Source organism: Dryobates pubescens, chromosome 8, assembly GCF_014839835.1.
Source record: "Dryobates pubescens isolate bDryPub1 chromosome 8, bDryPub1.pri, whole genome shotgun sequence".
Classification (NCBI taxonomy): domain Eukaryota; kingdom Metazoa; phylum Chordata; class Aves; order Piciformes; family Picidae; genus Dryobates; species Dryobates pubescens.
In genome coordinates, this window is record NC_071619.1 from 39,343,996 (window position 1) to 39,368,536 (window position 24,541).

The 24,541-nt window shown below is 49.3% G+C and overlaps 1 protein-coding gene across 1 annotated transcript; it reads left to right on the forward strand.

Moving 5' to 3' along the window:
• Window positions 1-376: 376 nt before the first annotated feature.
• On the forward strand, window positions 377-21,370 carry PLA1A (phospholipase A1 member A). The gene is made up of 11 exons (XM_009904047.2): window positions 377-654; window positions 3,037-3,238; window positions 5,335-5,512; window positions 9,150-9,258; window positions 10,577-10,678; window positions 12,465-12,554; window positions 14,130-14,297; window positions 15,321-15,410; window positions 15,854-15,962; window positions 18,460-18,624; window positions 20,902-21,370. Exons 1-11 carry the CDS (start codon window positions 582-584, stop codon window positions 20,984-20,986), a joined length of 1,371 nt encoding a protein of 456 aa, XP_009902349.1. The 5' UTR covers window positions 377-581; the 3' UTR covers window positions 20,987-21,370.
• The last annotated feature ends 3,171 nt before the right edge of the window (window positions 21,371-24,541 follow it).

Sequence of the window (24,541 nt, forward strand, 5' to 3'; positions counted from 1 at the left end):
CTAAGCTACAGGAATCGCTACACAGCCCTAAGTAAATACAACTGCAATTACCAGCGTAATTACCTGGGGTAAAATGCACACCCAGCACAGCCGAGGCCGTGAGTCTTACCAAATGCTGTCCCCCCTGATATGGGGGAGGAGGACAAAGCCGGTCCAGCTCTGTCCACGGCTTTGGTGTCAAATTCTCTACAAGCTGGGGGGAGATGGGACTGCAGCCGAGTCATTAAGGGGGCTTTTCAGTTGCACAAACGTTCCTTGAAGAGCCTTTTAGCCTTGATGTCTTCCGCTGGGAAAAATCGGCTTCTGTCAGTACCTGCCGCTAGAAGCGGGAGAAAGGGAAGCTAGGGAATCACACGGGCACCGGTCCACATTCTCTTTGATGTCATCACAACGCAGACCACTGGGTCTTCACGCAGCCTCAGTGGCTGTTCGGCATCTGGATGCTTATCAGCGGTTAGGAGCGCTCCAATTTTCAATGTTTGTGCTTTCAACAATCATTAAACAGAGAGAAGCTAAGGGAAAACCCACCACGGCTCTTTCCCCCTGTGCAATCGTTGTGCTTGTAGTGGGCTAACAGGAAAATGGTTCGGGATCTGAAGAGAAAGCCGTTCGCTGTTGTTGCTGTCCTCTGGCTGCTCAGCTCAGCAAAAGCAGGTAAGAAAAACGTGAGTGTTTGGTCAGAGATTGCAGGTTTTACATAGCAGGATCTGAATTTAGTTCTCCCTAAATAACCTGTTTGTCAAGAGGTCCTTGCCTGTAACCTAGTCAGGTGCCAGGAGAAAGTGGAAACAGGAGAAGCAAGGATCATTCTTTATCTCAGTGATTTAATCCCACTAACCTGATTTAAAAGAATAATTCGGGTTTATTCTGGAAGTATAAGGAAGCAGAAGAGGGACCACCTGACCTCTGGCACTGGCATCTCCTGCTTTCAAAGCTTAGCAAGTGTAATCTGTAGTAATTGAGGGAAAGTAAATAAGACTCCACACTTCCATTTCTTTAACTGCACTGTCAACAAAATGGCTTTTGTGATCACCACTGCAGTCCCACATCACCTGCAGCTTCACAGCAGCGCACCTCCTGCCTCCCCTTTACTCAAAATCCCCCTTGCCTTATTTCTGACATGCACCATGCTAGCACTGAACCTATCCTTACTAGTTAAGCTGGCTCATGAGCTCTGGTTTTGCTGAACTGATCTCAGAGAACATCTCCTCCTCTCTTGCCTTCAGGTAAGGTTTAGTCGCATCTCACAAGCTGTGTGCTGACTTTCACTCCCCTTTGTGCTAACCCTTAGGCCAGTTCTGCTTCAGTCAGTGTAAAGTACCTTCTGTGGTAGCAGCCAGCAGTTAGAAAGCTGGTTGATTCTTAAAATATATCTTAATTCTTTATTGTATTGCACATGCAGGTGCAGAGAGGTGGTTTACTTCCAGCCTAGCAAAGGGAAGGTGCATGCATTCCCATTGCAGCTAGATGCTGCTATACCTGTTCATAAAGCAACCCTTTCTAGGTCAGAAGGGATTGTTTGACCAATTATTTGGCTTCCTGCTCATTGCAGGTGATTAAATTTCACCCTCTTAATCCTTCAGTAAATGCAGCACCTTACCTTAAACAAACCTTCGAAAGAGGAGCCAGTCCTCTCAAATGACAACAGGCAGAGAATCCCCCTCTCCTGTAGGTAACTTAGCTAAACATTCTGCTAAACTTCTATACTTGCTTCCTAGCCTAAATTTCCTCACCTGCCTTTTTATAAAGCATTTTCATCCCATAAATGAATCAATCAGGAAATTACCATTGACAGATTTTGTCATCAGCCATGTCCTGTCTGTTTCTTCCTTTGATACAATTGAAAATTAGGCTGGTGCCTTCTTCTAATTCTACAAGAAAGTAGGGAGAAATATCCCATTTCAGTGGTGGTTTACTTGCTGACAACCACCTTTTAAAAGATCTCATAGCCAGTTCTCTGGACACCTTCCAGCAACTCAACATCCTTCCTAAACTGAGGGGCCCAGAACTGGACACGGGACTCAAGGTGCGGCCTAACCAGTGCTGAGTACAGGGGCAGAATGACCTCCCTGCTCCTGCTGGCCACACTGTTCCTGGTGCAGGCCAGGATGCCATTGGCCCTCTTGGTTGCCTGGGCACACTGCAGGCTCATGTTCAGCCTACCATCAACCAGTACCCCCAGGTCCCTCTCTACCTGGCTGCTCTCCAGCCACTCTGACCAGGGCAACAAAGTTGGTGAGGGGTTTGGAACTCAAGCCCTATGAGGAGAGGCTGAGGGAGCTGGGGCTGCTTAGCCTGGAGAAGAGGAGACTCAGGGGTGACCTTATTGCTCTCTACAACTACCTGGAGGGAGGTTGTAGACAGGCAGATGTTGGTCTCTTCTGCCAGGCAGCCAGCACCAGAACAAGAGGACACAGTCTCAGGCTGAGCCAGGGGAGGTTTAGGCTGGATGTTAGGAAGAAGTTCTATACAGAGAGAGTGATTGCCCATTGGAATGGGCTGCCTGGGGAGGTGGTGGAGTCACCATCATTGGAGGTGTTCAGGAGGAGACTTGATGGGGTGCTTGGTGCCATGGTTTAGTTGTTTAGGTGGTGTTGGATTGGTTGATGGGTTGGATGTGATGATCTTGAAGGTCTCTTCCAACCTGGTCTATTCTATTCCATTCCATTCCATTCCATTCCATTCCATTCCATTCCATTCCATTCCATTCCATTCATACATTTAGTAGCTGCCATGTGGGGCCAATTAGGAAAAACAAGACCACCAGAGAATGGCACTCACATATCAGTAAAACAACTCACAGAAGTCAGAGCTACCATGACATTCAGCCAGAATTCCATCAAAGGACAGAAAGAATTTTACCAGACAGGTAAAGCTTCCACAACAGGCTGCTTTGAAATGATGTTCTATGGTTTTTCATCTTTCTGAGTAGAAGCAAGACTGCTACCTTTGTTTTCCTGATGAATGAGTTTGGGATTTTTTCTTCCATTGCACAATCAACCAACTGAATATGCTGTTCACTCCCTCTCGTTGTAGGGAATGCAGGCAGGCTCTTGGGGCATCACTGCGCTGACTTCCAGACAGCAAATTTCCTACGGGGCAGTAAACTTAAGGTCCAGTTCCTTCTGTTTACCTCCTCAAGCCCCAGCTGTGGGGAGCTGATTTCAGCTGATGATGACATCAAGAACTGCAGCTTCAACAGTAGCCTGGAAACCAAGATCATAATCCATGGCTTCAGGTGAAATAAAGAAGAGCACTGTGACAAAGCATTTACTGCTAAGTCAAACACTGCTGAAGCAGTGCTGGGGCATTTCTAAGCGCTGGGTGGGGCTGGCATGACGTCCTGACTGGCTGACCTTCTTAGCATGCCCAACAGTGGCTTCTTGCAAAAAATTGCCTGAGAAGAGTCAGAAGAGCTCAGCCCCAAACTGAACCTGTGAATTTTTTGGCACACTGTTGGTTGAGCCACAGACATGGGCTACAAGAGGACACAGTCTCAAGCTGCGCCAGGGGAGGTTTAGGCTGGATGTGAGGAAGAAGTTCTTCATAGAAAGAGAGATTGGCCATTGGAATGTGCTGCCCAGGGAGGTGGTGGAGTCACCATCACTGGAGGTGTTTAGGAAAAGACTTGATGGGGTGCTTGGTGCCATGGTTTAGTTGATTAGGTGGTGTTGAATGATAGGAAGGACGTAATGATCTTGAAGGTGTTTTCCAACCTGGTTAATTCTGTTCTGTTCTGTTCTGTTCTGTTCTGTTCTGTTCTATTCTATTCTATTCTATTCTATTCTATTCTATTCTATTCTAATTTTATTCTATTCATGGAAAATGCTGCTGACAGCCCTCATGACAACACTCTCTCAGGTCCTTTAGTTTGTGACCAGCTGCCTGTTTTGTCTCTGGTTGATGGGGGTTTTTTTGAGCCTAAAATAACTTGGGGAATTAGACTCTTTCTTTCTCTTGCTCTCTCATGCTCTTGCTCATTCTCAAATGTTCTCCTCCTTTACCTCTTTCCTTTTCTTTCTTTCTCTCAACCTTTTTATTTTATAAGCCTTTTCTTCAAGATTTTTGTCCCTTCAGATTTTCTCCTTGGAGTACATGTCCTGATTTATCAACAGCCTGCACTGGTCAGCCATTTAGAATCCCTGCCAGGCACATTATGCTTCTAGTGTTGAAACTGTAGGGATTTGCATTGTTGTTGTTGTTTTGCTGATTTGTTTGTTGGGGGTTTTTTTGTTTGTTGGCTGTTTTTGGTTTTTAAGCCCTCACTATTCTGCAAGCTGATTTTACTGTGCTGTTTTTCAGCCACGTGTGACCACGTAACATTGTTTAGTTTGATGTGCAAAAGCCTGAATGGAGAGTGCATAGAAGACCAGGATGATACCGTTAGAAGATGTGGCAGGGTCTTTTCAGAAAAGCAGCTATTGCCCTCATAGAATCATAGAATCAATAAGGTTGGAAAAGACCTCAGAGGTCATCAGGTCCAACCTGTCACCCAACACCTCATGACTAACTAAACCCTGGCTCCAAGTGCCACATCCAATCCCCTCTTGAACACCTCCAGGGATGGTGACTCCACCACCTCCCTGGGCAGCACATTCCAATGGCTAACAACTCTCTCTGGGAAGAACTTTCTCCTCACCTCCAGCCTAAACTTCCCCTGGCGCAGCTTGAGGCTGTGTCCTCTTGTTCTGGTGCTGGTTGCCTGGGAGAAGAGACCAATCCCTACCTGGCTACAACCTCTCTTCAGGTAATTGTAGAGAGCAGAAAGGTCTCTCCTGAGCCTCCTCTTCTCCAGGCTAAACAATCCCAGCTCCCTCAGCCTCTCCTCATAGGGCTTGTGCCCGAGGCCTCTCTATACACCCCTCACCAGGTGGTGTTAGGGGAAGTGGGTAGAACACAGCCTCCTCAGTTTACCTGGATTTTTTTGGTATATATTTATTTTTTGTTCTCTACAATTAAATGAAAATGCAGCAGTGAAAGTCCAGGTGGTTTGGCCAAGGACTTCCTGGGTTCCAGGTCTTCCTCGTCAGTTCACTTACTCCAGGTGGGTTTTGTGGTGGCTAACTGAAGCACCACACCAAGTCTGAGATCTCAGCCCTACAAGAGCCTCATTCATTGAAATATCTGGCTCTCTACTGAATCATCTCATTCTGGAAAGTGTTACTACATCACCACCAATAAATGGCAGATGTGAGTGTCTGGCACCTGGCACTGTCAGGAACTGTCTAGCAGCCTCCTTTGAGACATGTGAGGCTCCAGCATCAGTGAACAACATACTGGCACATGCCCTGCTTTGGAAGACACCTAACATAGTTGTTTCTGATGATTCCACAGGGCTTTGGGTACCAAACCTTCCTGGATTGAAGGGCTTGTCAATGCCATACTGCACACAAGCCAGGTGAACGTGATTGCAGTAGACTGGGTTTATGGCTCTACAGCAGCCTATCCCTCTGCGGTGGAGAACGTCACACAGCTCGCCCTCTCCATCTCACAATTCATCAGCAAGCTCCTGGTAAGCTACTGTGTGCTTCCAGTGGTGGGGAGCATGGCCAGAGATCATTGCTCATGCATGCAATCCAAAGAACTGCTCACCCCCTGCTGTCTCCAGGAGCTGGGCCAGCAGGCTTTTTATTCTAGAGTGAGCATTGCATAGCACTAAAGAGATTTCCTTTCCCCCTTTCTCTTAGTCTAGGCTCGAGCATGCCACTCTCTTTCTTCTTTCTCTTGAGTTTTTAGATGGTCTGGAAAAACATCCCAATTGTCAGCTGCCTCTCCAGAGCAGGACAAACCTGAAGGATACCTTAGGTTTTCTCAAGTTCATGCTTCACTAGACAAGTCTTTTCCCTCTGCCTGGAAATTTTGTCCAGGGAGCTTGGGCTTGAGGGTATTTTATATTTGCTTTGGGTGTCAGATATACTTTCCAGTAGCTGCAAGTCCCCAGAGATGTCTCAGTTCATTTGTGAACAGTATAGATGAACAGCACACAACCAAGGTGATATCTTTGTGTGAATCAGCCATGTGTGAACTCTTAGTGTGATGCTTGCACCTCAGAGCCAGGCTGCACAGCACATGAGTTCCTGGATTCCTGCACCATGTTGTGCAAAGCCATGACTTTCTATCCAGAAATATGGCAACAGTGTTGACAGAGCACTGGACCAGGCTGCCCAGAGAGGTTGTGGAGTCTCCTCTGGAGACGTTCAAAACTCACCTGGACATGTTCCTGTGTGACCTACTCTAGGTGCTCCTGCTCTGGCAGGGAGGTTGGACTAGATGACCTTTCAAGGTCCCTTCCAGCCTCTAAATATTCTCTGATTCAGTAACCCTTGCAGATGCTATATGTTGTCAGAAGGATGGGATGGAGCTAGCAGGGAGGGGGAAAGGATGGACACCTCTCATTACTTCAGACAGTGAACAAATGACTGAGCTGGGCAGTGTCCCCACCACCCATTCAGCGTCTGTGCTGAGCTGTAGGCCAGCTTCTCCTGCAGCACTACACCACAAAAGACTATATTCTTTTCTCATAAGCCTCAGTACTGCCCCAAGGTGTAGAATCAAAGAACCATAGAATCAATCAAGACACTTGAACGTGTCCAGAGAAGGGCAACAAGGCTGGTGAGAGGCCTTGAGCACAGCCCTGTGAGGAGAGGCTGAGGGAGCTGGGGTTGTTTAGCCTGGAGAAGAGGAGGCTCAAGGGTAACCTCATTGCTCTCTACAACTACCTGAAAGGTGGTTGTAGCCAGGAAGGGGGTGGTCTCTTCTCCCAGGCAACGAGCACCAGAACAAGAGGACACAGTCTCAAGCTGTGCCAGGGGAAGTTTAGGCTGGAGGTGAGGAGAAAGTTCTTCACCGAGAGAGTCATTCGTCATTGGAATGTGCTGCCCAGGGAGGTGGTGGAGTCACCATCCCTGGAGGTGTTCAAGAGGGGATTGGACGTGGCACTTGGTGCCATGGTCTAGTCATGAGGTCTGTGGTGCCAGGTTGGACTCGATGATCTTTGAGGTCTCTTCCAACCTTAGTGATAGTGTGATACTGTGATTTCAGTTGGAAGAGACTTTCAAGATCATTGGGTCCAACCATTATCCAACACTGCCAAGTCCAGTGCTAAGTTATGTCTCTCAGCACCACATCTCTGAGTCTTTCAAACACCTCCAGGGATGTGGATTTAACCACCTCCTGGGGAGCCTATTCCAGTGCTTGAGAATCCCTTCAGTGAAGAAGTTTCTTCTAATAGCCAACCTAAATCTCCCCTGGTGCCTTTTCCTCTTATCACTTGTCCCTGGGAAGAAGAGACTGACACCCACCTCACCTTTCAGGGAGTTGGAGAGAGTGAGGAGGTCTCCCTTCAATCTCTTCCAAACTAAATGAAGCTGGCTGGAGAAGGACTTGGGGTTGCATAATTTGGAGAAAAGGAGGCTGAGGGGAGACCACCTTGCCCTCTACAGCCACCTGAAAGAAGGTTGTAGTGAGGTAGGTGTTGGTCTCTTCTCCCTAGAGTAGCAAGGGATAGGATGAGAGGAAATGGCCTTAGGTTGCCCCAGGGAAGGTTTAAGTTGGATATTAGAAGGAAATTCTTCACTGCAAGGGTTCTCAAAGATGGAAATGTGCTCCCCAGGGAGGTGGTTGAATCCCTGGAGGTGTTTCAAAGATGCAGAGAAGTGGTGCTGAGGGATGTGGTTTAGCACCAGCCTTGGTAGAGGTAGGTAATGGCTGGACTCCATGATCTTAAAGGTCTTTTCCAACCCAAATGATTCTATGACTCTTGAGTACCAGGAGGCAGTCTCATTTTTATTGTTTAATTGAATATATATGCTGTTCTCTTTTAAGTAGCAGTGGGGTATTTAAGGTTTCTCACAGAGATGCAAAGTTCTACAGTGATGCATATTGCTGCATTTGTAATTACAGTTTTAGTCACCATCAGAGGACATATCAAATACCATGCAATACACCTCCAAAACAGAGTACCTTTGACTATGACACTAAATCTTTTGAGTACTTGAGTCCTGTGTCCAGTTCTGGGCCCCTCAATTTAAGAAGGACATTGAGACTCTTGGACATGTCCAGAGAAGGGCAACGAGGCTGGGGAGGGGTTTGGAGCACAGCCCTGTGAGGAGAGGCTGAGGGAGCTGGGGTTGCTTAGCCTGGAGAAGAGGAGGTTCAGGGGAGACCTTCTTGCTCTCTACAACTACCTGAAGGGAGGTTGTAGCCAGGTGGGGGTTGGTCTCTTCTCCCAGGCAAGCAGCACCAGAACAAGAGGACACAGTCTCAAGCTGCACCAGGGAAGGTTTAGGCTGGATATTAGGAAGAAGTTCTTCCCAGAAAGAGTAATTGGCCATTGGAATGTGCTGCCCAGGGAGGTGGTGGAGTCACCTTCCCTGGAGGTGTTCAAGAGGGGATTGGATGTGGCACTTGGTGCCATGGTTTAGTAGTCATGAGGTGTTGGGTGACAGGTTGGACTTGATGATCCTTGAGGTCTTTTCCAACCTTATTGATTCTATGATTCTATGATTCTAAACAACCCCAGTTCTCTCAGCTGCTCATCACAAGACCTGTTTTCCAGACCCTCCACCAGCTTCATTGTCCTTCTTTAGACCTGCTCCAGCACCTTGCCTCATACATTTCAGTCAGGGTTTTCCTTCTTGCCTCTCCCATGGTATAGCACTGAGTCATGCAGACCAGCCTGCAGGCAGCTAAATTCCCACGGGTGTGGTCTTCTCACATCAGGTCTGTGTGGCTGTGTTTTACTTGGCAGCTCAGCCCATGGATAAATCCTTAATCTCTGAAAATCAAACACTGATCAGGGTATTGTTACAATGGTGATATGAAAGTTGGGGGAGCACAGAATGTCTCTACTTTTCTGAGAAGGAGATTATTTGCATGGTGAACGTGGGACACTGAGCTGACAGAGGGAAGTTCAAGCTGAAGGAGAAGCTATGGGCTATGCAGTTATGAACAGGAGCATCTGACTGACCTGGGTACAGTTGGGTTTGCATCTGGAGACCTGAAGAAAGACTCTGAAAAAGGGCAACACCCATTATTCCCACATCAGTCTGGTTCTCTCCATGCACCTCAAAAGCAATCCCTGTTGCTATGTGGGCTGGGACAGGTATTTCACCCTTCTGCTACACAAACATTGCTTTATATTTCTGCAGGCCCTGGGAATCTCAAAGACATCCATCCACATCATTGGGGTAAGCCTTGGTGCACATGTCGGAGGCCTCGTGGGGCACTTCCACGGTGGTCAGCTGGGACGGATAACAGGTACCAGAAATCTGATTCTGGGGTCCTCAGCCACTCTTCAGGGGAGAGAATGGAAGAGCAAGGAAGGGGAGTCATCCATAGCCATCTTTTAATTGCATAACATCGAGTCCAGAGAAGAGCAACAAAGTTGGTGAGGGGTTTGGAACATAAGCCCTACGAGGAGAGGCTGAGGGAGCTGGGGTTGCTTAGCCTGGAGAGAAGGAGACTCAGGGGTGACCTTATTGCTCTCTACAACTACCTGAAGGGAGGTTGTAGAGAGACAGATGTTGGTCTCTTCTCCCAGGCAGCCAGTACCAGAACAAGAGGACACAGTCTCAGGCTGTGCCAGGGGAGGTTCAGGCTGGATGTTAGGAAAAAGTTCTATACAGAAAGAGTGATTGCACATTGGAATGGGCTGCCTGGGGAGGTGGTGGAGTCGCCATCACTGGAGGTTTTCAGGAGGAGACTTGATAGGGTGCTTGGTGCCATGGGTTAGTTTTTTAGGTGGTGTTTGATTGGTTGATGGGTTGGACGCGGTGATCTTGAAGGTCTCTTCCAACCTGGTTTATTCTATGTATTCTATTCTATGTATTCTAAATGCTCATTGGGTCCAAGCTTATGTAATTCTTAGCTGCCATCAATTAGTCCCCTCCACACCTCACAAAATAGAATGGAATGGAATGGAATGGAATGGAATGGAATGGAATGGAATGGAATGGAATGGAATGGAATAGACCAGGTTGGAAGAGATCTTCAAGATCATCGAGTCCAACCTATCATCCAACACCACCTAATCAACTAAACCATGCAACCAAGCACCCCATCCAGTCTCCTCCTGAGCACCTGCAATGATGGTGACTCCACCACCTCCCCAGGCAGCACATTCCAATGGGCAATCACTCTCTCTGTGTAGAATTTCTTCCTAACCTCCAGTCTAAACCTCCCCTGGCACAGCTTGAGACTGTGTCCTCTTGTTCTGGTGCTGGTTGCTCGAGAGAAGAGACCAACCCCTTCCTGGCTACAACCACCTTTCACCCAAAATCCAAAAGACACTCTCCACTTACTCTGCCAGAGCTATTGAAGCTCAGTCACAGATGTACAGCCTAGAACCTGGAGGTAGAGAAGTGCTAAAGGGAAGTGAAACAATGGAGGACAGAGTAAGGAAGCTGTGGCAGAAGTTAGTGTGGGGCAGAAACCGGTCTGGAGCATAATGAGTGTGACCTGGGAATAATTTACTACTTCTGCCTAGTGACATGTAAAAATGGATGAAATAACTGGTCCAGAAATGGGAAAGAGTGGGGCTGGAGAGCACTTTTTGAGACATTTGATTTCATTACAGGCCTGGATCCTGCAGGTCCTAAGTACACCAGAGCTAGCCCTGAGGAACGCCTGGATCCTGGGGACGCCCTCTTTGTGGAAGCCATTCATACCGATGCTGACAGTAAGCTGGCTTCTGGCTTCTTTGGCCTGGACCTCTGTTCTTCCTGCTGTTGTTAGTGCTAAGGGGTGTGCAGGTCATTGTGCCCTTTATGCCAGATCAGCATGAGTTCAGGTTCATTCTGGGGATGCCTCTTACTAGACAGGCTTCAGTGATGAACTCGTTGTCAGGTATCTCTATCCCCAAGCACTTCCGAGTGGCAGTGGGGATTTGTGGTGGGTTGAAAGGAAAGGCTCTGCTTTCCCTCCCCCACTGAGTAAGAAGCCACAGCTAAATACAGTCAGAGAAAAAAACCAGACTATATATTTACAAGCATATATAGGAAGCAGATTATATGTAACACCACAAATACAGGTATTTTACAATACATACAGAAATATACAGCAAATAAACACAGTCAGAAACCAGACCCCCAACAGAGGGGGCTTCCCCCTGTGCCCCCTTCACCCCACTACCTCCCTTCTTTCCCTGAAGAGGGTTAGAAAAAGAGAAGAGGCAAACAGAGGCCCAGGAAGGAACAGGGAGTTAGTATCTCTTATCTGTTGGCCAGAAGCAATCCAGCCAGCAGCGAGAGCGGGGAAAGGAAGACTGAGAGAAAGTCCCAGCTCCCCTGGGTCCAAGACCATCACCTCCCCCCTTAATTAGCCAATGAAATTCGTTTAGAATACAAAATATTTTATAAACATTTAGCCAGTGTGCCCCTTCCTTAAAAGCACAGCCTCAAACAGTCACAGGATTAGAGAGAGGGCAATCTTCCAGCAAATAGTTGCTTCCTTAACCTTGCTGCAGCAGAGGGAGTTAATGCAGAATCAGCTTAGCATGGCTTTTATCACGTGGAAGCAATTTGCATGTCTGCTCATACTTTACTATGTCCCACCTGAACTAAAAAGGGCACTGGTGGAAGGTGACAGAAGGAAACCAACAGCTCAACAGCTGATGCAACAACAGAGTACTTAGGGGAGAAGAGACCAACCTCCACCTGTCTACAACTTCCCTTAAGGTAGTTGTAGAGAGCAAGAAGGTCTCCCCTGAGTCTCCTCTCCTCCAGGCTAAGCAACTCCAGCTCCCTCAGTCTCTCCTCATAGGGCTATGTTCCAAACCCCTCCCCAGCTTTGTTGCCCTTCTCTGGACACCTTCCAGCAACTCAACATCTTTCCTAAACTGAGGGGCCCAGAATTGGACACAGGACTCAAGCTGTGGCCTAACCAGTGCAGTGTACAGGGCAGAATGACCTCCCTGCCTCTGCTGGCCACACTGTTCCTGATGCAGGCCAGGATGCCATTGGCCCTCTTGGCTGCCTGGGCACACTGCAGGCTCATGTTCAGCCTACCATCGACCAGCACCCCCAGGTCCCTCTCTGCCTGGCTGCTCTCCAGCCACTCTGACCCCAGCCTGTAGCACTGCATGGGGTTGCTGTGTGCAGAACCTGGCACTTGGATGTGTTCAATCTCATGCCCTTGGACTCTGCCCATCTGTCCAGCCTGTCGAGGTCCCTCTGCAAATTGTTTTGGGTAGGAAAAGATCTTTAAGATCATCAACTCCTAGCATTACCTAACTCTAGCAAGGCTGGTGCTAAACCACATCCCTTAGCTCCACATCTCTGCATCTTTGCAACACTTCCAGGGATGGGCGTTCAAATCGCCTCCCGGGGGAGTCTATTCCAGTGTTTGAGAACCCTTCAGTGAAGAAGTTTCTACTAATATCAACTCTAAACCTCCTCTGAGGCAACTTGAGGCCATTTCCTCTCATTCTATCACCTATTATGAAGTGGCATTTCACCTCCTTTCAGATTTTGGGATCCGGATTCCTGTAGGCCACGTCGATTATTTCGTTAACGGAGGCAGAGATCAGCCAGGATGCCCTCGCTTCATCTCTGCAGGTGAGGACACTCTGTGGCCAAGAAAAGGATTTGCATGGCTATTAAGCAACCTGTGAAAATAATGTTTGGCAACCAGGTCCCCTGCCACATGTTAGGGCAGACATCAGAGTGAAACATCACGTATCTCCGAAGACACGTGGCGGCAGAGATTCATGACTTCCCTCCCCTCTCAGCTGGACAGCAAGCAGCTAAAATTAAAATCACATGCAGGCCAAGTGTCTCCTATCAAAACATAATTTTGGTGACACTTCTGTATGAGCTAAAACCCTAGCAACTGCAGAGTTTGTATCAACAAAGAAAAGGTTTTTGCTAGAAAGGCTCTTAGCTACTACTAGCAAAAGCTGCTACTTGGTTTTGTGCTGCAAGCTGTGTCTACACTCAGAGGGGCAGCTTGAATGGTTACTGCCTTTTCCCTCTGAAGAGTAGGACTTGTAAAGTGGTAAGTGGTGTGGCTGAATATTCAGATTGGAATGGAATGGAATGGAATGGAATGGAATGGAATGGAATGGAATGGAATAGAATAGAATAGAATAGAATAGAATAGAATAGAACAGAAAAAAAACAGGTTGGAAAAGACCTTCAAGATCATCAAGTCCAACCCATCATCCAATGCCATCTAATCAACTCAACCATGGCACCAAGCACCCTATGAAGTCTCCTCCTAAACACCTCCAGTGATGATGACTCCACCACCTGCTGATTCAACAACAGAGTACTTAGGGGAGAAGAGACCAACCCCCACCTGGCTACAACCTCTCTTCAGGGAGTTGTAGAGAGCAATAAGGTCTCCCCTGAGCCTCCTCTTCTCCAGGCTAAGCAACCCCAGCTCCCTCAGCCTCTCCTCACAGGGCTGTGCTCCCAACCCCTCCCCAGCTTTGTTGCCCTTCTCTGGACACCTTCCAGCAACTCAACATCTTTCCTAACCTGAGGGGCCCAGAACTGGACACAGGACTCAAAGTGTGGCTGGATGAGCAGCCTGCATTGAGGGTAAGGTTTCAGGGGACACTTACAGTACCTCACTTTTCACAGCTGAGCCAAAGATACTGTACTCTAACAAAGAGAGCTTGGGGCCTCCTCAGTGGTACACTGATGGGAGAAATGGCAGCCCTGTGGTCCTCCCTCCTCTGAGGGACTCGGTTAGTCGGGGAGATACTCTTCTAGCTTCCTGCATAACTCCTCCTGCAGTTGGGTCTGGGCTTGTAGCTGCAAAGATGCTCTGCAAAATGTTCTTAATGGGAAAGGGATGGCTGCAGAATCAAAGGCACTTGGTGCCATGGTTTAGTTGATAAGATGGTGTTGGGTGGTGGGACTCGACAATCTTGAAGGTCTTTTCCAACCTAGTTAATTCTATTCTGTTCTGTTCTATTCTATTCTATGCTGTTCTATTCTATTCTGTTCTGTTCTGTTCTATTCTATTCTATGCTGTTCTGTTCTATTCTATTCTATTCTGTTCTATTCTATTCTACTCTATTCTACTCTGTATCCTAGCTCTCGGTTCCTTTGGAACACAAAAAACCTGAAGCCAAGGGAATGGCTTATGGCTGCTTATCTCTGGATCTGTTTCTTTTCTTGCAGGATACAAGTATCTGATCTGTGATCACATGAGGGCAGTACACCTCTATGTCAGTGCCTTGGAACATTCCTGTCCAGTCATAGCATTCCCCTGTGCAAGTCACCAAGATTTCCTGAACGGTCATTGCCTGGACTGCGTTGACCCCTTCCTGTCCTCCTGTCCCAGGATAGGTACTGCACCAGCAGGAAAGCTTCCTAGAGTAGCTGATACATTCCTGAGGGCTGTTCACTGCAGAGCACAGCACAGCACATGGTTCAGATCCCTCTGCGCAGGGTTTGCTTTGGATCTCTTTGGGCAGAGCGAGAAACTTTAGTTTTCAGGCTTCTATTAGAGATGCTTTAAAAGATGCTTTGTTGGCCAGGGCAGAACACCAGCATCCTGACCATTTCTAACCTTTAAATAGGTAATAGGGCCCACAACTGAGTTGAGTCTCCAGAACAAGTGGAGACTTAGCTTAGAAGGTGTCTTGTTTAGAGAAGCACCTGGAAACACTAGCCCAGCCTGAAGTCATATTCTCCTACATACCACTTGCTTTTGCCAAGTCACCTCCTTCTCATAAGTTTCTGCCATGGCCACCCAAAAGATAAACTCCCTGTACAGGGAGAAGGTAATAGTTGCCTCATTTAGGCTGCAGGCTGCAAGATGAGGAGATGCCATTTGCAGTCTGGTACCAGATGAACACAATGAGAGGCCTCTTTTGATACGTGTGCTCTCAGAGCAGCCACCTCTTCCCCATCTCACCAAGCCACATTGACAGCATGCAGGTGCCTCAAGTTAGAGTGGTCTCACTTGATCTAGAGATCCACTTTCCCGACACTTTGTGTTTGCATTGCCACTTACACTTGCACTAGGTCTCCTGGTAACTATACACCTGGTAGTCTTTCATCTCACTTGTTTTGCACGAGGTGCAACTGATGACAGAGTTTCTTAGCAGAGGAATGAAACAAAGCCACCAAGAGGTATTCTGATGATGATTACCTGGGGTAGCTAGAATAGTTTTGCTGAGGGGATGTTAACCTGCCAAACATGACACCACAGACATGGGCTTCCTCTCATTTACACTGGTTTAAAGAATGGGTTGCTCTGAGACAGTGGAGTTGGGCAGGATGAGTGGAGGTGGATTGGAACCAATTACTTTTCTGCTCTGGGTCATTTATGGCTTTCCCTGCACTGGCTTTATTTTTCTCCTGCAGGTCTGCTGGAGAAGGCAGGTATCAACATGAGAAACCTGCCCAAGGAAGTGAAGGTTTATTTAATGACCAGTCCTTCAGCCCCATTCTGTGGTAAGTAGCAAGGAGACAAAATGAGGCAGAAGGAAGTTGGCCAAGTAAGGTGAATTTTCTGGGGAGGCTAAATAGCTACAACCCACCAGCCCCATCAGAATCAGCTGGTGTGGCTCAGACTGAAACACAGAGCTGAAGAGCAATAACCCTACACATCTTCCCCATAAAGCCCTTTCCAGCAGGTTTATTTGTGTGGGCATAGCTCTGGATTAGGACAGCCACATGGCTTTGGGGCTGAAGTAAAGGGCAGTAGGAATGCCTCTCTTCACACTGGACTATGCAGACCTGCCCACTGTGCCTCTCATACCACAGAGACTAGTTCCTTTCCTATGTCTGTCTAACCTTTCTGCTGGTGAGCCCAAGGAATGAGTGCTAGAGGCATTTATTTGAGGAGTAAATCCAACTGGAAGTACCTGCCCTCACTCCCCACCTACTTTGCTCAGTCCATCACAGCCTTGTTGAGTTCCACTTGCAGAAGAAAAGGAACAAAGTCACCAGCATTGAGATCACTTTCTGCAGCAACAGCACCCAGGACACAGCCAAGATCACCATGTGAGTGACAGTGCATGCTTCTGGCTTGTTTTATCCCAGCTTTGTGTGTAAGGATGTCTGTACCAGTCCAGGAACAGCACAATAGCTTAGCTCCCTGAGTGCAGACGCTGTGTGATGAACATCTTTGCCTCTTGAGTCCCTCCACCCTAAATGCTCTCCATAGTCAGACATGTGTTACCATTATTTGGTAGCTCTGGCTAGGTTCACCTCTTCCCTGAGCATGCAAAGCAGTAGGTGTACTGTGGAGTCCCCTCAGATCTGCACACTTCCTGTGTTGCTAGGATGGTTCCTTTTCCACACCATACCAGAGCTTAGTGCCAATTCAAACTGCAGTCCCTGCCAGACAGTTAGCAGCTCTACTCTGCCAGACAGTCATGGCTCCAGCAAGACCCCATCCAGTAGAGGTCCCAGGCTGATGGACTTGGTGGCTTAGACATTTCTCTTGATGGCCAACAGGACTGCAGCTGCAAAGGGGAGACAAGTGCATTTCTCCACAGTCAGAAATGTGTTCAGCAGCTTGTTGCCTCTGTATTAATGCAGCAGAGCACCCAGGCTCCCTTGTAGGGAGAGGTCCAGAGGGCAGGGGAACCAGACCACGTGTGTAGACAGACAGCTCTCTCTTGAAAGCATTACCCTCCTCCAAACAGTGTCTGAATACCAGACCCAGACTCCTGTTCCACAGCCCTTACCACAAGGGATCTCTCCAGCACACAGAACTTTCCTAAGACGTCTTCCTCACTTCTTACACTCTCCTGCCTGCTGCTGTGGGCTGGGAACCACAATGCAGATGTGTAGCTAGCACATGCTGCTGGCTGCCTCAGGAAGCAGAAGAGGGCTAAAGATCCTGAGCCAGCTCTCCTAGGATCGTGGGGTTCTGGTGCTGGCTCTCACACAGTCCTTACTGCTAAGCCAAGAGATTGTGACGTGAAGCTCATTGTGCTGTTGCTTCAGATTGCTGTTCAGGCACTGCACTTCGAATTTTGTACTCCAGCCTGGTGGAGCTGTGTCTGTTCAACCCCTTGTCGGCTTGGAATTCATGTCTGCCTTTTCCAGAGATGTAGGAGGGAGGAAATAGCGACACCTAGCTCAAGTCAGGGCCCTTGATCTACTCTGAAAGGCATGCAGACGCTTCCTTTGCAGTTGTCAGACACAGCGTGTGCTAGGTGTCCTGTGGGAGGCATGTGAGAGCTGGAGAGAAAGGCTGCCTGGGGAAGTAAGACAAGCAGGCAATCCCCAGGCTTTGCTGTACCCTTGTTTTAATGAGACAGTAGAGTTATGGCAGGGTAACCTATCCAGAGATACCCTTACACTGGGAGGGCAGCAGCTGTGTTTCATTTCAGTGCCTTCCTAAGAAGCACAAGGTTAAACTGAAAAGCTTGCTTACAGCAATAATCCCACAGAGCTGAGAGCATAAACCTGACGATATGCCTTTCAATACTCACTGCAGCAAACAAGCTTCCACACTCTAGGCAAAGCTCAGCCCTCCAGTGCAGTCAAGCTCAGAGTGTTGAATGGGCATCTAATCTAAACCTCCCCTGGGGCAACTTGAGGCCATTTCCTCTCATCCTATCACTTGTTAATAGGCAGAAGGGACAGACCTCCACCTGGCTCCAATTTCCTTTAAGGAACTTGTAGAGAGTGAGAAGGTGTCCCCTCAGCCTCCTTTTCTCCAGACTGAACAACCCCAGTTCCCTCAGCCACAAGACCTATTCTCCAGACCCTTCACCAGATTCATTGCCCTTCTCTGCACCCACTCCAGCACCTCAGAGTCTTGTAACGATGCCCAACATTTAATCCAGTACTCAAGGTGTGGTCTCACCTGTGCTGAGGCCAGGGGCACAATCACTTTCCTAGTCCTGCTGGCCACACTATTTTTTAGAGTAGAGCAGACCAGACCAGGTTGGAAAAGACCTTTGAGATCATTGAGTCCAACCTATCATCCAACACCATCTAATCAACTAAACCATGGCACCAAGTGCCTCATCCAATCTGAAACACTTCCAGTGATGGTGACTCCACCACCTCCCTGGGCAGCACATTCCAATGGCCAATCTCTCTGGGAAGAACTTCTTCCTAACACCCAGCCTAAACCTCCCCTGGTGCAGCTTGAGACTGTGTCCTCTTGTTCTGGTGCTGGTTGCCTGGGAGAAGAGACCAGCCCCCTCTTGGCTACAACCTCCCTTCAGGTAGTTGTAGAGAGCAAGAAGGTCTCCCCTGAGCCTCCTCTTCTCCAGGCTAAGCAACCCCAGCTCCCTCAGCCTCTCCTCACAGGGCTGTGCTCCAGACCTCTCCCCAGCCTTGCTGCCCTTCTCTGGACACGTTCAAGAGTCTCAATGTCCTTCTTAAACTGAGGGGCCCAGAACTGGACACAGTCCTCAAGGTGGGAGGGTTTCAGGATATACCTTGGGTTCCTCCAGTGTTTCAGCACCCCTGCATACAGCCTGCACGTGCAGGTCGGTGAAATGCTCTGCCTCCAACCTCTCCCCTTGCCTTGCAGCCCTAAACAGCAGGAGACGGGCAAACGGCTGCTGGCCCACAGAGTAGCCCTCTGCCAGGTAACCAGTGTGACTCTGAAGTACCTCCCCAAGAATCACTTCTGGAGGAAGGATGAGTCGGTCCTTGTCGGCACGTTCTGTGCAGCCCAGCTGCCCCTCGACGGCAAGTAAGTCACAGGAACGTCTCACGGGGGTCCGCCGCGCCTGTGGGAGCGGTGCATGTTCTCTCTCTCTTGTTTACACAGACACATAACAAGGTCTCCCTCATCACCTGTAAGTAACCTACCTGTGAGGGAGAACCTCCCCAGCTACTTTTCTAGGAGTTTTCTGCGATTGTTGCCCCAGGATCAAAGCTTTGTGCCACAGGAGGGAAAGGGCTGCCCCCCACCCCCAGCACCTTGGGGGGTGCTGAGGTCACAAACGATGACAAAAGCTTATACCAACTAGAATTTGTTCCTTTGCTCCTTGCTTGCTCTCTCCATCTTTACCCCTGTCTACAGTAGGTCCCTGGATGGAAACATGGCAAACCTTTTGCAGGATAAGACAACAGGAAAATAGTTGTGCATTTCTGCTTCCTATGCTGCAAAGGTTTATGAAGTACTCTGGCTAAAGACAACCATTGTGGCATTTTATAGGCCAAGCATCACAGAGTATTTGTCTTCAGCCACAGGTGCCTTACCCAGAGTAGAAGCAGCCAAGTCCTTCTGATCCTGAGAGAGATGACAGTCTTCTCCATAATTCTTGTGAGCAGTTTTGCAGATCCAAAGTTCTTGCAGGCAGGGAAAAACAGCTGGGTATATCATAGTATCAGTCAGGGTGGGAAGGGACCACAAGGATCAGCTAGTTCCAACCCCCCTGCCATGGGCAGGGACACCCCACACTAGATCAGGCTGGCCACAGCCTCATCCAGCCTGGGCTTAAACACCTCCAGGGATGGGGCCTCAACCACCTCCCTGGACAACCCATTCCAGGGCTTCACCACTCTCATGGGGAAGAACTTCCTCCTCACCTCCAGCCTCAATCTCCCCACCTCCAGCTTCATTCCATTCCCCCTAGTCCTAGCACTACCTGAGATCCTGAGAAGTCCCTCCCCAGCCTTCTTGTAGGCCCCCTTCAGATACTGGAAGGCCACAATTAGGTCACCTCAGAGCCTTCTCTTCTCCAGACTGAACAGCCCCAACTCCTTCAGTCTGTCCTCACAGGAGAGGTGCTCCAGCCCTCTGCTCATCCTCCTGGCCCTTCTCTGGACACCTTCCAGCACCTCCAGATCCCTCTTGTAATAGGGGCTCCAGAACTGGAGGCAGTACTCCAGGTGGGGTCTCACCAGAGCCGAGTAGAGGGGGAGCATCACCTCCCTTGCCCTGCTGGCCACACTTCTCTTGCTGCAGCCCAGGATCTGATTGGCTTTCTGGGCTGCAAGTGCACACTGAGAGCTCCTGTTGAGCTTCTCCTCCACCAGCACCCCCAAGTCTCTCTCCTCAGGGCTGCTTTCCAGCCAGTCCCTGCCCAGCCTGGATTTGTGCCTGGGATTGCCTCGACCCAGATGCAGGACCCTGCCCTTGGTCTTGTTGAAGCTCATGAGGTTGGCTTGTGCCCACCTCTCCAGCCTGTCCAGGTCCCTCTGGATGGCATCCCTTCCCTCCAGCTGTCTGCTGCACCACACAGCTTGGTGTCATCAGCAAACTTGCTGAGGCTGCACTCAATGCCACTGTCCATGGCACCGCTATACACCAATGCATTAATCTCTGTCCACATTGCTTCTGAATTGGCTCTTATGATGGTTCCAGGCTGAAGCAAGCTAGTGGGTATCCCAAAGCAGGGAACACTAGGCTCATGTTCAGATGGGCAGTAAGAAGACTCAAGTACAAGGTGGTAAAAACATACCCAATGAGCCCAGATATGGAAGGAAAACAAACCAAACCCAAACCAAAACCAAACAAAACCAAACCAAAACCAACCAAACAACAACCCACCAAAAAAAAGGAGGGATTCTTATGGTAAACACTGGCACTCCCTTGAGCATGAGCTAAACACTCCAAAGTTGGGATGGCTGTGCAGATGCCTGGTTTTTTATCACTTGTGAGTGGGGCAGCAGGGCACATTGCTTTACAGGCGTGCTAACCTGAACACCTAGAAGCACTGGACTTGGCTGTGATGGAGGTAGAAGGCTGTGGGATTGCAGAGGTTCACAACTATACTCTTACCACTGAAATGGGAGCACTCAGAGCAACAATGGTACTGCTAGGAGAAGGCAGGGGAAAGGTGAAGGACAGCACCCCGTGTGCACCCTCCAGCCAATTCATCCCAGTCAGGGCAGAGCACCCTGTTCATCATACCTTTGCCAAAGCAACACAAGGTCTGTCAGCAGCTTGCTTGCCTCTGTGTCAGAGTATCAACCTCCCCCTGCTAACACCCAGCCTGACCTCCCTGTGCTCTTCCTGCAGTCGGACAATGTCATGCCTGCCCTGGAACCTCACCCTCCCTGGCAACACAGACATCTCCTACGAGCTACCCACTGCTTGTGCCTAGCACTGCCTGCAGAGCACACAGGCTTACCCCAAACTGGAAAGAAGCCCACCAGCACCTATTGCTGCTCTCTGCTCATAGATGATACTTTCACCATAAAACCAGCTGGGTTATTTACCTCCTGCATTAGGGACAGGATGCCAAGGAAAAGAAACGTGCAGCAGACTGCTGAGTCCAAGGCTGACTGGCTGCAGCAAGAGCTCTCAGTTGAAAGACTGGATTGGGACTTTTATCTCACAGGTTCTGTACCCAGCTCTGAAGATGAGTATTTAACCTCCAGGTCTGGATCTGTATTAAAGGAGGAGATAATGTCTCTCCTTACAACAGGAGCAGTGGGATGATTCATTTGTGGTTTATATTAAAGTGTCCTGAGACCTTCATATCAAAGGTGAGATGTGCTGTTTTTCCTCAGCAAAGAGAACCTTTCTGCTGCTGTGCCTCTATGGAATTATAGAGAAGGAGACTCCACAACCTCTCTGGGCAGCCTGCTGCAGGGCTCCAGCATCCTCACACCAAAGAAGCTTCTCCTCATGTTGAGGTGGAACTCCCTGGGTTCTGGTTTGTGTCCCCTGCCCCTTGTCCTGTCACAGGACACCCATTAAACGAGCCTGGCCCCTTCTTTTTGACACCCATCCTTACCATGTGAACATTTAAAGGCTCTCCTTTCCAGTGTCATGGTTCAAGTGTGGTGCAGGAAGGAATCATTCTTAGCCAACACCCCAATGGGAAACTCACCAGTTCTATCTACAGGACCCTATTCATGATAGCACTTCTGCTAAGTAATCAGAATGGATCTCCTTGCCTGACCATCTTGGTGAAGCTCTCCTGGCTGTTGTTCTCTTTGAAGCTCACACAAAGAGAAACAGACACCAGGAGCACAGCAGTTTGTCTTGCACTCAGTTTTGCACTGCTTGGACCACCTCCCTAGAACAAAAGGTGCCAGGAGGAAGGATGGAACATTTTAGCTACAGGGCCACCTAGCACAAGTTAGTCCCAGGAACTCAGCATAGCCTTTCAGACCTGGAAAAGCAGCCATGGTCTGGAAAAAAAATTGATGGAAGATTACAGTGTGAGATCCATGCCCATAGAAACAGCCCTCACTCACCCACACCTTCCCCACCACCCTGATGAGTATGCACATTAAGGAGGAGCCAGGTCATTCATGATCTCTGCCTGCAAACCTCATCTTCTATACACCAGTTTCTCTGGGCCCCTGAACTGGCTTCAGCCCTGGGTGACAGAGAAGCCACCAGGCACACCACAGTCAGAGTGGAGGGACATGCCAAAGGCATTTCTGCCACAAGGAAGCCTCAGTCACCTGGCAGGGCTGTCACTACTGTTCCAGTAGACTGTGTCACTGCAGTTAGCTCCTAATTTCATCTCACATCCAGGCTTTTGGGCTCTACCATGTGGCTGTTTGGAAGGCCAGCTAACGAAGATCAGCCCCAGTATACACTCGGGACAGGCTTAGAACTGGGCTCTGACAACCTGACAGAGATCCAGGTTAGCTGGTGCCATGCTTGAAGAGTTTCAAAGGACCTTCCTGTTCAAGACTGGAGTATAACCTCAGCAGGCACCTGCAAAGGGCAGTGTGTAATCCAGCCCAGCCTGGTCCACTAATCCCGGCAGGTGTATGAAGCACCATGCCAGATGGAAGCAGCTTCATTGGACATCCCAGTTCCTTTGCAGAAGGGAGCCCAGCAGCTCTCCTGCTAATTTGCTGGAGGCATTTCCTAGCTGTGAAGGGCAGTGGGGTCATGCTGAAGCAAGAGTGCAGCAGCAGCAGAGCACTGTGACAAGCATTACAGCATGATCCCCAGGTCTGGGGCAGACCCATCCTCCTGCCCTGGGATGCCAGCAAAGGTGAACAGTGTGAGGAGCTGCATACACCATGGATCTCTCATACCCACCACTGCAGAGGCCGCTCCAGACCACAGCAAGAGTGACAGATACCAAGGGTGCAGGTCTCACTCATCTGAGATTTGCAGGACATGCCAAACTGGTCTCTGAGCCACAGGGCCTCTGAGCAGCAGAAGGCAGGTAGCCTCCAGCAGCCCACAGTTGACACAAAGCCAGCCCACCACACATAGAATGGATGTGCCCCTGTGTGTCTGTGCCAAGTGGCCCTGAAGAATGCCCTGCCCTGTACGTGCTGAGGGAGGGACTGATGCTCCCCATTCCTTCCCTGGCTAGCTGCCCTGGAAGGACTCCTGTTGTCACCACCCAGCTTGACTGCATCAGGCTCTGTGGGACAGAGGATTCCTCCACTGGTACTGCCACCTCCAGTGGCCTGACAGGGGAAATGTCTTGGGCAGCTCGTCAGCCAAAGCCCACTGCAGCTGAACTTAGAGGAGGCCTTTCATCTCCACACTGTTTTCATCTAAGATATTCTTGCACTTCTTCCTACCAGTGGCTGCTCTCCCCAGAGACATTTTGTATTCACTCATTTTGTCACTCACTGTGTGCACCCTGAGGCCATTCCCCACTGAGAGGGGGAAAAAAAAGGCAGCTGAGGCTCTCCTTCTTGCCTACCCCTATTCCTAGTCCCAATCCCTCCCCTTTCTTATTCCAAATAAATCAACTCAACCAACCAAGCAGTCAGTTTCTTCTTTGAGAAGTGGTGCTTATCACAGCATCACCAAGGTTGGAAGAGACCTCAAAGATCATCGAATCCAACCTGTCACCACAGACCTCATGACTAAACCATGGCACCAAGTGCCACATCCAATCCCCTCTTGAACCCCTCCAGGAATGGTGACTCTACCACCTCACTGGGCAGCACACTCCAATGGCTAACAACTCTCTCTGTGAAGAACTTTCTCCTCACCTCCAGCCTAAACCTCCTCTGATGCAGTTTGAGACTGTGTCCCCTTGTTCTGGTGCTGGTTGCTAGAGAGAAGAGACCAACTCCCTCCTGGCTACATCCTCCCTTCAGGTAGTTGTAGAGAGCAATAAGGTCTGCCCTGAGCCTCCTCTTTTCCCGGCTAAGCAACCCCAGCTCCCTCAGCCTCTCCTCACAGGGCTGTGCTCAAGGCCTCTCCCCAGCCTTGTTGCCCTTCTCTGGACACGTTCAAGTGTCTCAATGTCCTTCCTAAACTGAGGGGCCCAGAACTGGACACAGGACTCAAGGTGTGGCCTAACCAGTGCAGTGTACAGGGGCAGAATGACCTCCCTGCTCCTGCTGGCCACACTATTCTTGATGCAGACCAGGATGCCATTGGCCTTTTTGGCTACCTGGACACACTGCTGGCTCATGTTTAGGCAGCTGTCAATCAGCACCCCCAGGTTCCTCTCTGTTTGGCAGCTCTCAGCCACTCTGACCCCAGCCTGTAGCTCTGCATGGGGTTGTTGTGGCCAAAGTGCAGCACCCAGCACTTGGACTTGTTGAATGCCATCCTGTTGGACTCTGCCGATCTGTCCAGCCTGTCAAGGTCCCTCTGCAGAGCCCTTCTGCCCTCTAACTGACCAACATCTGTTCCTAACTTGGTGTCATCTGCAAATTTGCTGATGACTGACTCAGTCCCCTCATCCAGATCATCAATGAAGATATTAAAGAGG